Here is a 16,998-nt window from a genome sequence, read left to right as displayed (position 1 = left end):
TCAACCGTCCCTTTTTTTTTCGGTTTCACCGGATACGCCATAAAGTTAGCAATTTGTATTTTTTACACCATAGATGAAAATCTCCAATATCTCTCAAATGCATACAACAGGCTACCTAAGGAGGCTACCCCGCTTATCAACAATTCATTTTGTATGTACTCCGGATTCACCATAAAGCTATCCAATTATAGATTTATTCCACCATAGATGAGAATCTGTACTATCTCTCAGATGCATACACTGTACTATCTCTCAGATGCATACACTGTACTAACGAATTTGTAAATAAAAGAGCATGTTGTTGGAAAACAATATGGCGCACGTATTTGGAACGCGATGCAGACGATAATGAAATCGGATTTTCAATAAAGTTTTTAATTTCTGAGATTTAAACATAACAGGACAGACAGATAGCACTTCTCTTTACTGGGACCGCTGATATAGAAAACACAAACCAAACATTTCACTTTTTGTTCAATTTTATTTAATTTAAAAAAAACAAACAATTGTCAAACTTTCCTTCGCCATTTTCTTAATGACGTATTATTAACCAGTAAAACAGAACAGGAAGACATGAATGAATGATCACGTGAACAAATTCTGACCTCTTTACTAGGTCTCTAGATTGGTTACAGGTTACACATCTCTTTATACCTCTCACGTTTGTTTAGTAATCAAGACATTATTTAGTGGATGTGGACGTTCATGTCTAGACAAAAGAAATCTTTGTCGAAAGTTTGCATTTTTATATTTTATAGTGTAACTATGACGAATGATTTAACCAAAGCTTGAGCAGGTTGAAAATTGTGGCCTTTTTGCAATAAATCATCATTATTTACTGCATTGCCTAAGTATGATTGTAAAATGAATACAACAACATTGGGGACAATAAGTTGACAATTTTGAGCGTTTAGTTCAGGCAACTCGTTTACAGAGTTCTAAAGGCACTTGAAACTTTTTCTTCTCTGTATGACACGAAGGTGTTCTTTGTGTGTCTCTGAGTGTTGATCGTTTCTCTTTTTGTAACTTAACATCGCAATTCAAACTTCTCATAGTAGAATAGTTCATTCAGGGGTTCTTCAAGGCTGACCCAGTTTATTTCAACCCATACTGCGGTCAGTGTTTTTACAAGGTTGGGTGTGTCTTATTTTCAGCAAGATGAATTCGGCGTCCTTCAGTTCAGTTTTTTTAAATCCGAGTTTTGAGGTTCCACGATCTCGCACGCCAGAACTTCAACCCGAGACCATCAGGTTTGCACTTAACCACTCGGCTCTCAGCCCTCTCCCAGACGTCTCCTGTTTCCAATGTAGACAAGAAATAAAAGCAGGCAATATCAAATGACAATGGAGTTATCACATTTTGTGAGGTTGTATTAGATCTTTGTGATTCTCATGCCCATGACAGGGTCTGGTAATAGCAAGATAGCTTAAAGCATATACACATACACATACCATTTGGTTGCCCATGTTTGTAAAGATAAACCAGAGATAGTCTCAAGTTTGTTGAACTTCACGTCGAGACATCAACTTTTATCAGTGTTGTTACAATGGGTAGCTTGGATGTCTCCTGTGTTTGTTTGCTGTGTGTATTGTTATTACTTTGTGGACGAGTTTTATTTCTAATATATTGTTTTCCATACACATCTAATCTCTCTCTCTCTCTCTCTCTCTCTCCCTCTCTGCATGCCAAATTGTCTTATTTTTCAACAACCAATTTTAATGTTGGAATATTAATGTTACGGTTTCTGTTGTTGTTTTTCTTGTGTGCTTGAGTGGATGTGGATAGACCTGAATAAGAAAACATCTATTTCATTTATTTAGAGCAAGAATGTCAATAAATCTTATCTGAATTCATTTATATAGGCTACTCTTTATCTCTGAGTGTAAATTGTGTATGTATGTGTGATTGCATACTATGAAAATCAAATCCAAATTGGGGTTTAAACAAAGTTACTATTTTCTTGGTTTAGCTGGGTATCAGGTAGCTCTTGATTCGATACATTTCCGATGTTTCCCTGAATGTCATCTACCAAGTAGCTTAAAGCATTTTCAATGTTTACCTGGTTAGTCGTTAGCACTGGAATTGAAGAATTTTCAGTATTTTCCTGGTTATTTGTTAGCACTGAGCTTGAAGAGTTCACAGTATTTTCCTGGTTAGGAAATGTAAAGGGGCTTGAAAAATTCCTAGTATTTTCCTGGTTATCAGTTATCCCTGGGCTGGAAAAATTCGAACTGTATTCATGGATAGGGAGGGTATTATGTAGCACTTGGCTTGAGGCATTTTCATGGCTTTCCTGAGTAAATAGTTGACTTAGATCATCCCCATCGTTTTGGTAAGTATTTCTTTGCATTGGGCCTGAACTAATGTTTTCTTGGTTTAACAAGGTATTATTTAGCACTTGACTTGAGTTATCTTCACTGTTTTCACCAATAAATTGGCTTGTAATATCCCCAGTGTTTTGATTGGTATTTGTTTTCACTGGGCCTGAACTATTGTTTTCTAGGTTTGACAAGGTATTATTTAGCACTTGACTTGAGTTATCTTCAATGTTTTCCAGAGTAAATACACTTGTAATATCCCCACTGTTTTGATTGGTATTTGTTTTCACTGGGCCTGAACTATTGTATTCTTGGTTTGGCAAGGTATAATTAAACATCTGGCTAGAATTATTTTCATTGTTTTCTTGAGTAAATAATTCACTTGAAAAAATCCTACTTCTGTTTTGGCTTTCATTGACGTCTAATACCAGCACTGGATTTGAATTGTTACTTTCGTTTTCAAGGTTACGCAAGGAAGTTGTATTCCTAGTTTCTTCTGTGAATTTGAGAAAAAGCAAAACAAAAATAAGTTCGATCTTTGTATTCAAGCATATAAATCTAATTATGGTTTGTATACGGGACGTGGTGGTTGTGGTGAAGCGCTTAGCATCCTAAACGAGGAGACCTGGGTTTGAGTCTCGGCAGAGGCTTGGATTTTGAATTTCGGCATATTTAGGACAGAGGCGTAATGAGCTAAACGTGCGCCCGGAGCAAGAAACTTTATTGGCGCCCTCACCCCACCATTTCCCATCAACGTCACATAGAAATACAGGCATGACGTGTAGGACGTAATCATCTTCTTTTTTGTATTATATAAGATAGGCTTTTAAATAAAAAAAAGTATTGAGTATTATAATACTAATAACCTTACAATGTATTACTTAACTAAAATATCTACAATAATTTTTTTGGCGCCTCTCTCCCTGTGGCGCCGCCCCCCTCCCCAGTGTGGTGCCCGGGGCATCGTGCCCCCCCCCTGCCCTCCCCTCACTACACCTTTGATTTAGGACCCCCCTGAGTCCACCCAACTCGAATAGAAAGTAAATGTTGGTCGCTATGCTGGTAACATGATACGCCATTTAACCTGTGGCCACAGAAACAGATGACCTTTAACATGTCTGATGCTGTCTTTATTCTTATATTTTAACAATACTTTAAGATCTAAATTCGTTCTGTTGCTTCTGACGATCATTTTAAAGTTAGCATCCAACAGTTTGAGTTGCAGTTTGCGGTCACAGCACTCGATCATTCTCCATTCTGCCTTAAGTCGCAGATGTCACTGTCACTTACCCTAATATCTTGACATTCTGTTGCAGCCCAGCCTGATGTAACTAATTTCCCATTATGCTTCCATTTCCCTCATCCTGTTTTATTTATCCGAATCGTTTGACCCTATTCACACAACTAGGAGGCCCGGTGGCTTAGCGGTGAGCGCTTCGCTTCCGAACTGGAGGTTTCGATTTCGAATCCTGGTGAAGACTGTGATTTTTAATTCGGTATCTTTTGGGCGCCTCTAAGTCCACCCAGCCCTAATAGGTACCTGACATTAGTTGGGGAAAAGTAAAGGCGGTTGGTCTATGTGCTTTGAATCAATTGAATACCTATATGATTAATACGTGTTATTGATATTTTAACCGATCTTTATATTATGTTGTTAACCTGTTGGCCGATTGGGGGGGGGGGCGAATACATCTACTGCCCTTCCCATCTAAACCCTTTGAGTAGGGGTGGTGGTCCTACTTTTATAGAGAAATCATAGTTTGTAAACAAAATTAGTTGAATTACTAGATAATTTTTATATTATGTCGCTCCCCTTCTAGTATCCTGACCGATTCGGGGGGGGGGGCGATTGCATCTACTGCCCTCCCCACTCTAACCCTCTGAGTAGGGGTGGGGCGGTCCTATTTTTATGGAGAAATCATAATTTGTGAACACAATTAGTTGAATATCTATATAATATAAGCTACATATTGATATTTGAACCCATTTGTATATTATGTCGCACCACGCTGTAATCTCAAATTATATTATTAGTACATATATAATATGTAAAGGAGTTGTACCTGGTGGAAGGGGCGATACATGCAATCACCCTCCACCCATCGGACAAATCAATACTTTTTCTTTTTGTATTTTAGTTTAGAAATTATAAACTTTAAAAAAATATGTTACTAATATAATTTATATATGTTATAAATCAAATTCTTATATCGTGTCGCCCACCCCCTATTCTTTAATGTCAAATACAGAATTTATAAAAAAGGATCGAGGATTAATCGTTTTCACTCTTCCGCCCCCCCCCCCCCCCTTCATTTCCAGACGAGAACATGACGTTTTAAAACAGAATAGTCAAATATGGCGATGGATTTATGTAATTTATCCTAATTATTTTAAGAAAGACTTTGTTTTGGAAACTTTAGAATTCATACGAAAGTTTTCTGTATAAGAGTAACAATTGAGATGAGTTCTGAATCAAAATATTCTTTTCCTAGTCGCCTATTTCAAACCTTTTCTCAAACTGATATTTTTCTAGTTAAATAAATTTGGGACTATAACTCATAATCTATTTTACAATCCCAAACATGCAAAAAATATAGAATAGAATCTAATTGGTCCACTTAATTTCTCCTACCACTTCCAAAATTTTTTGTTTAGAGCTTTGAATTATAGTTCTGTAACAAAACAAAGTTACAAACATGCATATTAAACCAAATGTATCACTAACAAATGAGCTTTTTTTAATTACTACTTTTTTAATATTTTTTTTCGGCGGCGATCCTTAAAGCCTTAATCTAAATCTGTGGAGTATCTTATCTTTTCAAGGAACAAATAGGTTGTATTTGCAATGTAGTAAGGGCCTATAAATTCATATTATAATATTTTTTAAGAAAAACATTATCCAAAAGGTCCTATTTGAATAGGATGACTAATGAGCTGTAGATGTCAGGAGAATACGTTTCTGCAGCGAAGAATGCAAGAAAACATTTTTAGTGTTGGGGCTGTATGCGCGTTTAAGTATAGGGTTAGGGTTTACTGAGCGTTAGGGTTAGGGTTTACTGAGCGTTAGGGTTAGGGTTTGGAAAAAATCGCCCCCCCACACTCCAAAGTTCTGGATCCGCTAGTGAGCCTTCAAGACACACTTTTTAAGACATCTGACATTTTTTAACATCAGACATTGTTTAGACATCCTACATTTTGTAAGACATTAGATTTTTTAGACATCAGACATTTTTAGACATCTCAAATTTTGTAAGACATCAAAATTTTTAGACAACAGACATTTGTTAGACATCTCAAATTTTGTAAGACATCAAAATTTTTAGACAACAGACATTTGTTAGACATCTCAAATTTTGTAAGACATCAAAATTTTTAGACAACAGACATTTTTAGAATCTTACATTGTAAGACACCAAAATTTTTCGACATCAGACATTTTTTGACATCAGATATTTAAAGACATCAGAAATTTTTTAACATCAGACATTTTTTTGACATCAGACATTTTTTAAGGAAAACATTTTTAGCATAACACTGACATTTGTGTGTGTGTGTGTTACTTTTTAATTTTTTTTCCTACGCCCATTACAATAAAAAGAAAAAAAATATGAAGAATATTTTGTTTTCTTTTGCTAATTTTTCGATAATGAATCTCCGAGCCATAGTCTAGGAATAAAACGTCTGGTAACTGTGGAAAAATAGAGTTCCTAAAAAAATTTAGAAACTTGGAAAAAGTACTTTTTTTTAAGGGGTGGGGGGGGGGGGTACTCCGTGAATTATGAGAAACGTGGAGGTTTGGCAATAAGCCGGGACCAAAGCATGTTTTACATTTGGTCATCAGTGATTTTTTTGTCAGTACCTAAAAAAAAATTGATTTAAAAGAACAAATCTGTCACTTGCCTGCGTTATTATCCATAAAAGGACACTGGTCATCGCGAAGCTTATGACCTGTTCTGAGGCCACCAATGTCAATAGCTACGTACGCTTGCTCATCAGGCTTGTATTCTGGCCACTGATCCTCATCTGTTGGGCTGGGTTTCCTGGTAAACAACAAAATATTTCATTTACCCTTCAGCTGTATCATAGGAATACTCATTACGTATATATATAAAATGCTTGTTTAGATCGAGTAATTGAAAGTTACATTTTATTACTTTGAAAAAAAAAATAAAAACATACCCTGTCTTTGCGAAGTCCGTCCAGAGTTTCATCATCAAAGAACTCAGGCCTTTTTCAGCTTCTGTGTAATTAGAACCTGCCGCCAAAGGTAAACCGAAGATAACCTCTATCTCATAGCCGTGAAGAACACCCATCCATTCTGGCCAGGGAGTTTGGCTTGTCCGGTGTTCAAAACTGTACATGTACACTGCGTCTGAATGTCTGGAGTAGAGCTCAGCGAAATCTACAACAGGGCATTTAAAAAACATGTCACCGGTTATGCTGTCAATATTAGTTGAGAAGGAATTATTGGAATCCACTGGATATTTCTGTTTCACTTCCTGAATCACAGCGGTATCGTTATTGAACAAATAAGTGAGAATAGTTTGATAGTCAGTTTCACTAATTGTTCCATTTTTATTTAGTGGATCGAAGATGTCCTTGTGTGCGTAGACTTCAAAGTAGTAGCCCTCATTTTTGTTAACACCAAGGATAACTCTAGTTTTCTTTGCTTCACCTCTTTTTATAATCGATACTGGATTGTCGGTGAGAAAGTTACCGTCAATAACAGGACCAAAAGCAACATCTAAGTATGGTTCAGTACTATATTCATATGTGCGATTCACGATTTTTTCAGCAATCACTGCTTGCAAACAGGTTAAGACATCAGAGGCGCTTTCTAAATTACAGCTCAAGTCCCTAGCTAGTTTACGTGCCCTACTGCTGGCAAATTCTACATCTTGGAGACTCCAAAAAGCTAAAGGGGATGCACTCTGCATGATGGCGTACTTGAAAAGATCTTTTGAAAGAGGAGAAAGGAGATGAAAGCCAACACTCACTGCCCCTGAACTCTCTCCAAAGATTGTTATATCATCTGGAGAACCACCAAGATTGACGGCGTTATCATTCACCCATTTTAGGGCCATCACTTGGTCTAACAGACCGGCGTTTCCGGGAGCGCTGTCGTTACCAAGATAAAGAAATCCAAATATGCCGATTCTGAAACCAATGGTGACGACGATGACGTCATTCCTGGCGGCGAGCTGTGCAGCATTATAAACATCCAAAGTTGAGGTGCCTGCAAAGAAACCGCCCCCAAATATCCACACCATGATCGTCTTAGGTTGACAACCTGAATCGCAGGCTGGGCGCCACACATTCAAATAAAGGCAGTCTTCGCTACGAGGTGTATTAGGGTTCCACATATTAGCGCCCCAAAAGTTATCGAAATAGGTGTCGACTACCTGCCAACAAGAGTTCGGTTTCTCCAGTCCGCACTTGGCGCCATCCCAAGGTTCTGGCGCCACTGGGGGCTTAAACCGCAGCGGGCCAACAGGGGGCTGTGCATATGGGATTCCATAGAATGTATCCACTGGAGTGGCGCCCGTCGTCTGCCGAACACCAACGACATCTCCTAGTGTGGTGGTCAGAGTAACCGGTACAGTAACTGGTGAGGCGTAGCCTTTGTCTGTTAAGTGAAATACTTCCAAAAGACATAAGAAAAGCTGAAGTGACATATGCTGTCTGGAAAGATTAAATCAAACATTTTAATCAAAAGTGCACCAGAGATTTACACGATAAGTTTATAAAAACAGTAATCCTAGTTTATTATGTTACATTTTTAGATCCGGTGTATGATATTTAAGTGATAAAATACAGCATATGAAAATAAGGAGGGAGATGTGGAGAAATAAGGAGGTGACATTATAACCCAAAGAAAAACGTAACAAAAACAACGAGGAACAAAGGCAGAGATTTGAAATGAACAAAACAAAGTCAATGATCGAAGTTTCCCAACATTTTTTGAAGTACAGTCGAACTGTAACGAAGTGGAGAATTTCACGACCAACTAAACAGAGTGAAGAATTCTCTTATCAATACCTCCTTCATTAATCCGTACAACAGATACACCAAACCAAAGCTTGACGTTTATGGATTTGTCGCCATGCATATGGAAATGTCTCAGAACACTTTGGACAGACAAAATAAAGTCTACAGTTTGGAACATAGAATTTTATCATTTCTTCTCCAATGTATTGTTATCTTTATATAAAAGTGCGCTCCAAAATATTTTAAATCGTAGAATTTGAAAGGCTAAAGTTCCTAAAATTTAATAAATAATAGGCCTATTTACTGTGTGTGTGTGTGTGCATTCTAAATCAAATTTACAATCTCTTTCAAATGTAGGCCTACTCATTTGAATTTGAAATTACATGCCGTTCTGTGTATTTTTTTGTAATGTAGATTTATTGCATCGAGTTCATTTAGCATTTGCATAGAAAATGGTGGACATCATATTGAATATGTTAAATACTGAAATTAAGCTTAACTTTAATTACATACAAGAAATATTTAATTCTTCTATGAGTCCAGACTTTACGGACAGCCTGTAATCTTTCAATATGGCGTCTTTGACATTGTTTAGTTTGTCTATTTCTTTGAACATTTCTGACCAGTCTTCCTCTTTTTAGTTTCCTGCGTTTTCATTTAGGTTCCATTGTATCGTCACCATATTTCTACACATCGTTTTGTTTTCTTTTTCTCTCCATTTGAATTGTCTTGCTTACAGAATGTAAACAGGATCTTACTACACCAAGTGTAAACAAAGAGTCGATGATTGCTATTCACAGTTTTAAAAAATCCCCAATATGATTAAAACAAAATAGTTTATCCTGGTCCAAATTAATAAAGGAAATTGCTATATGCGAGTCCTACGTCAGAAATTGTTATATGCGAGTCCTACGTCAGAAATTGCTATATGCGAGTCCTACGTCAGAAATTGCTATATGCGAGTCCTACGTCAGAAATTGCTATATGCGAGTCCTACGTCAGAAATTGTTATATGCGAGTCCTACGTCAGAAATTGTTATATGCGAGTCCTACGTCAGAAATTGTTATATGCGAGTCCTACGTCAGAAATTGTTATATGCGAGTCCTACGTCAGAAATTGTTATATGCGAGTCCTACGTCAGAAATTGCTATATGCGAGTCCTACGTCAGAAATTGTTATATGCGAGTCCTACGTCAGAAATTGTTATATGTGAGTCCTACGTCAGAAATTGTTATATGCGAGTCCTACGTCAGAAATTGCTATAGTTAAGGACACACTTTTGTAACTATTTTAAACATTTTTATGTTCAGGTTATTTAAAACAATTCTGTGTGAGTAAAGGAAATATGATTCAGATAAACTCACCTTTTAACTGTATGCATAGTTGATGAATGAGATAGTACACTAATGATGTTCACAAACAAATCTTATAAACAGCAGACCGCCGCGTACTGCTGGATGTACACAAACTGACAGGCGAGATGTACGAAGACTGAAATATATAGCACCGTACATTGAGTGGGCATTAAACTATCAGAGTAGTACCACTCATTTTCTCATTCTTCTGTTCACCAGCTCTCACTTTCTCTCTCTCTCTCTCTCTCTCCATCACCTGTTTCCATTTTTCACTTTCCACGCCGCAGGAACACGCGCGCTCATAAAACTTCTTTTGTTGCTCAACATAACACCACTTCTCTCCCCTGTAACTGAAGCCAAAAGACTGTCTACGCAACGTTGGTGACGGGGTCCTCCATGTAAGACGTCGAGACAGCAACTGAGATTCAAAACTATTCCTTCTATTCACATACATCAAAGTTGGCTCTAACATTTCTTCCTGTGTCCGAAGTGCACAAACAAAAGTGTCAGGGTGAAGGCGGCTTAGATTGTCGTTAAATTTATTGTCAAATTTTACTTTTGCATCACAAGGTTTTTAAAGGGAGATAGCATTGTTGAATAGGAACAAGCGAAATACAGAAGGATTCAGAAAGAAATCGCTTATTTATCACTTATTCCTTTCTAGTGCATTGTAATCATGGGCGCCCGAGGAATTTTTTTTTTGCAAAAAAGGGGGGGGGGTGCAATTTGCCACCTATGGCTCAAAGTCTATGCTATAACATTTTTATAACGGAGATTACTAAAGAAAAGAACTGGTGCCCCCACGCTCCCCCCCCCCCCCACCATACCAATGCGATATTAAGCGCACTGTAAATACCTGTTTCATAAAATAAAAATCTAAACATGTGAAAGAACTATTTGCTGAACACGTTCTTAAGTGTATCTGTGCTGTCCCAACGGTCTATCAAACAAAAACTGCAAACGTTTACTGTGGCTGCCAATAACTTTACTAATGAATAGTCTCTCGCTGCGATGGATAAGACGGCAATGAACGCTTATCGTGCGGTTCCGATATTCTTCAGTACGTTGCAGCTCTTGCATCATTTTAGCATGAAAACAAAACAGGTTGAACTGAACATTAATAATGCTGAAAAAGCGAGAAGTTAATGAAGAAACTAACAAATCAAGATACGGAATGAAAAGCCTTGCTCTGTAATAACTTTCAAAATCCAACATGTTGCTTTTGCTCGGTGTGTCTGTCGACTGCAAATTCTTGATGGCACCAGCTCATCGGTCAGGAGCAGTCTCACCTTCTTCAAGATGCCATCCCTGAAGTGTTCCTAGGCATTGTCAAGTTGGCTTTTTGGTTATATCATTAATGTGACTGCTGTTGAGCGGCCACTAGGTTAAGTTTACAGACTGCAACATCAGGGACACTGGTTCAAGAACAAATGAATAACTGATGACAATTAAAAGACAAATCAGAAACACATGAGAAGCAGGCACTGATTAGACATATGCAGTTTGTCTGGTTTCACTTATTTTAAGATACGACTAACAGTCAAAGTTCTGACTTAAAGCGCGACTGGATTCGAATTTACCAGTCCATCGTGTCCTGGCCTGAACACAGTTCTGAATGCTAGTCATCACGGAGCAGCCATCATGTATTCGCTGACAATGACATTAGACACATGCAGTGAACCAAAGGAACTAAAACAGTCAAGTCGAATACAGTCACAATCAACAAACTCTCAAAGACATTTGCTCAGTGCCAAGAGATATCTGCAGTTTCATCACCAAAATACCCAGCAAATGCAGTTAATTTCTGCTGCTGCTGCTCGTATTTTTGTTGTTTCTCTTGCTGCCAGTGCTCCATCGATCCATATCAACGTTTTGACTCAGACGATGGAATTTGAAGAACTTTCTTGTATAATTTCTATCGTAATCTCTATAGATCTATTAATTAAACTTTCTATAATGATACAACCGGAGACTCAAATGTGGACCTACTATATAGGTGTGTGAATACATCATCTCTCTCTCTCTCTCTCTCTCTCGCTCTCTCTCTCTCTCTCTCTCTCTCTCTCTCTCTCTCTCTCTCTCTATATATATATATATATATATATATATATATATATATATATATATATATATATATATATATATATATCCTCCTTTGTAGTCGGAGAGGAGCACATTTCTCATTTCCTATGGACTTGAAGATGGCTTTAAAGTCCAATCCTCACTTTGAAAAGCCGGCCGCATTTGTAGCATGGGTGGGTTAGGTCAGTTGCAGATATGCCTGCTTCTTCTCTCAGCGTTTTGTTGGTTCGGCGCTCTTTCGCCCTGGCCACTCTTCTTACTTTAAATCTTGAAACTCCGAGACTCACAGCTTCACGCCATGAGGAGCGATCGAGAGCTAGTGCTTCCCAGCCGTGAATGTCGATATCTCATTCCTTGAAGGAACTCTTGAGAGTGTCTTTGTAGCGCTTGTCTTGGCCTCCTTGGGAGCGCTTTCCTGCACACAACTCCCCGTACAGAAGTCGCTTGGGAAGGCGATTGTCTGGCATGTGGACTACATGTCTCGCCCATCGAAGTTGGGACCTTTTTACTGTCGCATTGATACTGTGCATGTTGGACAGTTTTAAGATTTCTGTGTCTGGTATGTTGTCGGACCAACGCACCTTATGGATACTTCTTAGCGTAGATGGAAGGAGTTTAGCTTACATCATCTAGACAGCGGAAGATGCAAGGTTTAAATGGTGACCTCAAACTTGCTATAAAGTTACCTATGTGAATGATGTAATATAATATCTACAAGCCCAGAGGATATTATATTAGCTTCACGGGAAAAGAGCCCTTTTCCATAATCTATTATTATCAACGAATTTGCATACCGATTTTTAAAAAATGTGTGGGAAAATCACAGTAAAAGAAAACTTGGTAAAATGCCACACTAAATGAACGGAACTAGTTAGACGAAAGTGTTTCTTTGAAAGCTGAAAAGGTTTCTGAAATCAAGTTTTTTGTTTCCAAGTTGTCGCAAATACCTCACAAATACCTCACAAATACCTCACAAATACCTCGCAAATACCTTGTGTAGCTAGAAGGAAGGAAACAATCGCACAACGCGTCGTTTGTAGAAGAAATAACAAGAGCAGAAGCAGACTTACATGTTCTATCCGTAAGGGAGGTAATAAATAACATAAAATGTCATCTAAACGCTCCAATGTTGGTTGATGAAGCCCAAGACCTTCACTTCTAGCATTGAGTGATCCGCTAACCTGTTATTGCGTTACATAGAAAAGTTATAGCTGTCCACCCAAGCTGCTGGATGTAATTGTATCATTTAACCAAAATATGATGGGTACTGTGCAGTTCAACCGTGCCTGCTCCGAAAGTTTCAGTATAAACGGCGGAGTTAAACAAGAATGTGTCCTGGCCCCAGCCCTCTTTGGAATACTATTTTCATTTCTAATCCATAACGCGTTTGACATATCCACCGAATGCATCTATCTCCATTCCAAATTTGATGGCAAACTCCTAAATATTGCCAGACTGAGGGCCAAAACTAAAATCAGAACCACCCTCGTAAAAGATATGCTATTCGAGGACGATGTAACGGTAGTGACACACCCACAAGAAGAGCTTCAGTCACTAAAGTCCCGATTCTCTCAGGCCTGTAAATAGTATGGCTTAAAAATTAGCATGAAGAAAACAAATGTTATGGAACAGCATCACCCTCCATCCTCATAGACGGTAACAAGCTGGATCTCGTAAATTAGTTCTGCTATCTTGGATCCACAATTCAAGATAACCTGTCTCTAGAAGAGGAGATTAAAAAAAAACGTATAGGGAAGGCTGCCTCAACCTTCGCTAGACTCAGGTCAAAAGTTTGGGAAAACCAGAAGCTCACTACAGCTACCAAAATGGATGTCTACAAGTCTACTGCTCGACAGTGAGTCGAGGACCACCTACGCAAAGCAAGAGAGAAAACTAAACTCTTTTCATTTGCGCTATCTCCGAAGGATCTTAAAAATCAAATGGAAAGAAAGAGTGTGCAATACTGAGATCCTTGCGCGATCAGGTATTTCCAGCATCTTTGCAGTCCTCAGACAACGCCGCCTGCGCTGGCTTGGACATGTTTGCCGGATGGAGGACACATCCCCGAAAGTCATTCTCTACGGGCGATTCGCGTCTGACTGGTCGCTCTCACCTCCGTTTCGTGGATGTAATAAAACGAGACGTCAAATCGATGAACATTGATACTGACCATTGGGAAGACATAGCCCTAGACCGCACGAGATGTAGAGAGACAGTGACCAAGAAAGCTATGGACAACGAAAATATATAGGCATTAGCTCTATAAGAAAAATGGCCAGCTTATCTACCACCAAAGCGAAAGCCACCTTAACCTGCGATTTTTGTGGACGGGAGTGTCTCTCCAAAATAGGGCTCCACAGCCACATGAAAAAGTGTACGAGATGAACCATAGACGCTCTACGACTAAATGAGGCCAACTTGTGTGTTAGAAAAGTCATTGTTTTAGTGCAACTATAAAAGAGACAAACAGAGGCGTCCCCTGCCTATCAACCCTAAGTCATTGTTTTAGTGCAACTATAAAAGAGACAAACAGAGGCGTCCCCTGCCTATCAACCCTAAGTCATTGTTTTAGTGCAACTATAAAAGAGACAAACAGAGGCGTCCCCTGCCTATCAACCCTAAGTCATTGTTTTAGTGCAACTATAAAAGAGACAAACAGAGGCGTCCCCTGCTTATCAACCCTAAGTCATTGTTTTAGTGCAACTATAAAAGAGCCAAACAGAGGCGTCCCCTGCTTATCAACCCTAAGTCATTGTTTTAGTGCAACTATAAAAGAGCCAAACAGAGGCGTCCCCTGCTTATCAACCCTAAGTCATTGTTTTAGTGCAACTATAAAAGAGCCAAACAGAGGCGTCCCCTGCCTATCAACCCTAAGTCATTGTTTTAGTGCAACTATAAAAGAGCCAAACAGAGGCGTCCCCTGCTTATCAACCCTAAGTCATTGTTTTAGTGCAACTATAAAAGAGCCAAACAGAGGCGTCCCCTGCTTATCAACCCTAAGTCATTGTTTTAGTGCAACTATAAAAGAGCCAAACAGAGGCGTCCCCTGCTTATCAACCCTAAGTCATTGTTTTAGTGCAACTATAAAAGAGCCAAACAGAGGCGTCCCCTGCTTATCAACCCTAAGTCATTGTTTTAGTGCAACTATAAAAGAGACAAACAGAGGCGTCCCCCGCTTATCAACCCTAAGTCATTGTTTTAGTGCAACTATAAAAGAGACAAACAGAGGCGTCCCCCGCTTATCAACCCTAAGTCATTGTTTTAGTGCAACTATAAAAGAGACAAACAGAGGCGTCCCCTGCCTATCAACCCTAAGTCATTGTTTTAGTGCAACTATAAAAGAGACAAACAGAGGCGTCCCCCGCTTATCAACCCTAAGTCATTGTTTTAGTGCAACTATAAAAGAGACAAACAGAGGCGTCCCCCGCTTATCAACCCTAAGTCATTGTTTTAGTGCAACTATAAAAGAGACAAACAGAGGCGTCCCCCGCTTATCAACCCTAAGTCATTGTTTTAGTGCAACTATAAAAGAGACAAACAGAGGCGTCCCCCGCTTATCAACCCTAAGTCATTGTTTTAGTGCAACTATAAAAGAGACAAACAGAGGCGTCCCCCGCTTATCAACCCTAAGTCATTGTTTTAGTGCAACTATAAAAGAGACAAACAGAGGCGTCCCCCGCTTATCAACCCTAAATCATTGTTTTAGTGCAACTATAAAAGAGTCAAACAGAGGCGTCCCCTGCCTATCAACCCTAAGTCATTGTTTTAGTGCAACTATAAAAGAGACAAACAGAGGCGACCCCCGCTTATCAACCCTAAGTCATTGTTTTAGTGCAACTATAAAAGAGACAAACAGAGGCGTCCCCCGCTTATCAACCCTAAGTCACTGTTTTAGTGCAACTATAAAAGAGCCAAACAGAGGCGTCCATCGCTTATCAACCCTAAGTCATTGTTTTAGTGCAACTATAAAAGAGACAAACAGAGGCGTCCCCTGCCTATCAACCCTAAGTCATTGTTTTAGTGCAACTATAAAAGAGCCAAACAGAGGCGTCCCCCGCTTATCAACCCTAAGTCATTGTTTTAGTGCAACTATAAAAGAGACAAACAGAGGCGTCCCCCGCTTATCAACCCTAAGTCATTGTTTTAGTGCAACTATAAAAGAGACAAACAGAGGCGTCCCCTGCCTATCAACCCTAAGTCATTGTTTTAGTGCAACTATAAAAGAGACAAACAGAGGCGTCCCCCGCTTATCAACCCTAAGTCATTGTTTTAGTGCAACTATAAAAGAGACAAACAGAGGCGTCCCCCGCTTATCAACCCTAAGTCATTGTTTTAGTGCAACTATAAAAGAGCCAAACAGAGGCGTCCCCCGCTTATCAACCCTAAGTCATTGTTTTAGTGCAACTATAAAAGAGACAAACAGAGGCGTCCCCTGCCTATCAACCCTAAGTCATTGTTTTAGTGCAACTATAAAAGAGACAAACAGAGGCGTCCCCCGCTTATCAACCCTAAGTCATTGTTTTAGTGCAACTATAAAAGAGACAAACAGAGGCGTCCCCTGCCTATCAACCCTAAGTCATTGTTTTAGTGCAACTATAAAAGAGCCAAACAGAGGCGCCCCCCGCTTATCAACCCTAAGTCATTGTTTTAGTGCAACTAGAAAAGAGCCAAACAGAGGCGTCCCCCGCTTATCAACCCTAAGTCATTGTTTTAGTGCAACTATAAAAGAGACAAACAGAGGCGTCCCCTGCCTATCAACCCTAAGTCATTGTTTTAGTGCAACTATAAAAGAGACAAACAGAGGCGTCCCCCGCTTATCAACCCTAAGTCATTGTTTTAGTGCAACTATAAAAGAGACAAACAGAGGCGTCCCCTGCTTATCAACCCTAAGTCATTGTTTTAGTGCAACTATAAAAGAGCCAAACAGAGGCGTCCACCGCTTATCAACCCTAAGTCATTGTTTTAGTGCAACTATAAAAGAGACAAACAGAGGCGTCCCCCGCTTATCAACCCTAAGTCATTGTTTTAGTGCAACTATAAAAGAGACAAACAGAGGCGTCCCCCGCTTATCAACCCTAAGTCATTGTTTTAGTGCAACTATAAAAGAGACAAACAGAGGCGTCCCCCGCTTATCAACCCTAAGTCATTGTTTTAGTGCAACTATAAAAGAGACAAACAGAGGCGTCCCCCGCTTATCAACCCTAAGTCATTGTTTTAGTGCAACTATAAAAGAGACAAACAGAGGCGTCCCCCG

General features: G+C 39.2%; 1 protein-coding gene across 1 annotated transcript; it reads right to left on the bottom strand.

Moving 5' to 3' along the window:
• Nucleotides 1-461: 461 nt before the first annotated feature.
• Nucleotides 462-9,921, bottom strand: LOC106053816 (acetylcholinesterase-like). The gene is made up of 4 exons (XM_056035494.1): nucleotides 9,672-9,921; nucleotides 6,498-8,000; nucleotides 6,219-6,358; nucleotides 462-2,814 (listed from the first exon to the last, which is right to left on the bottom strand). Exons 1-4 carry the CDS (start codon nucleotides 9,686-9,688, stop codon nucleotides 1,940-1,942), a joined length of 2,535 nt encoding a protein of 844 aa, XP_055891469.1. The 5' UTR covers nucleotides 9,689-9,921; the 3' UTR covers nucleotides 462-1,939.
• Between the last annotated feature and the right edge of the window lie 7,077 nt (nucleotides 9,922-16,998).

The sequence above is a fragment of the Biomphalaria glabrata genome, chromosome 7, assembly GCF_947242115.1.
Source record: "Biomphalaria glabrata chromosome 7, xgBioGlab47.1, whole genome shotgun sequence".
Taxonomy (NCBI): Eukaryota; Metazoa; Mollusca; class Gastropoda; family Planorbidae; genus Biomphalaria; species Biomphalaria glabrata.
Note: the sequence above shows the minus strand (reverse complement) of the source record. Positions and strands in the feature narration are given on the sequence as shown.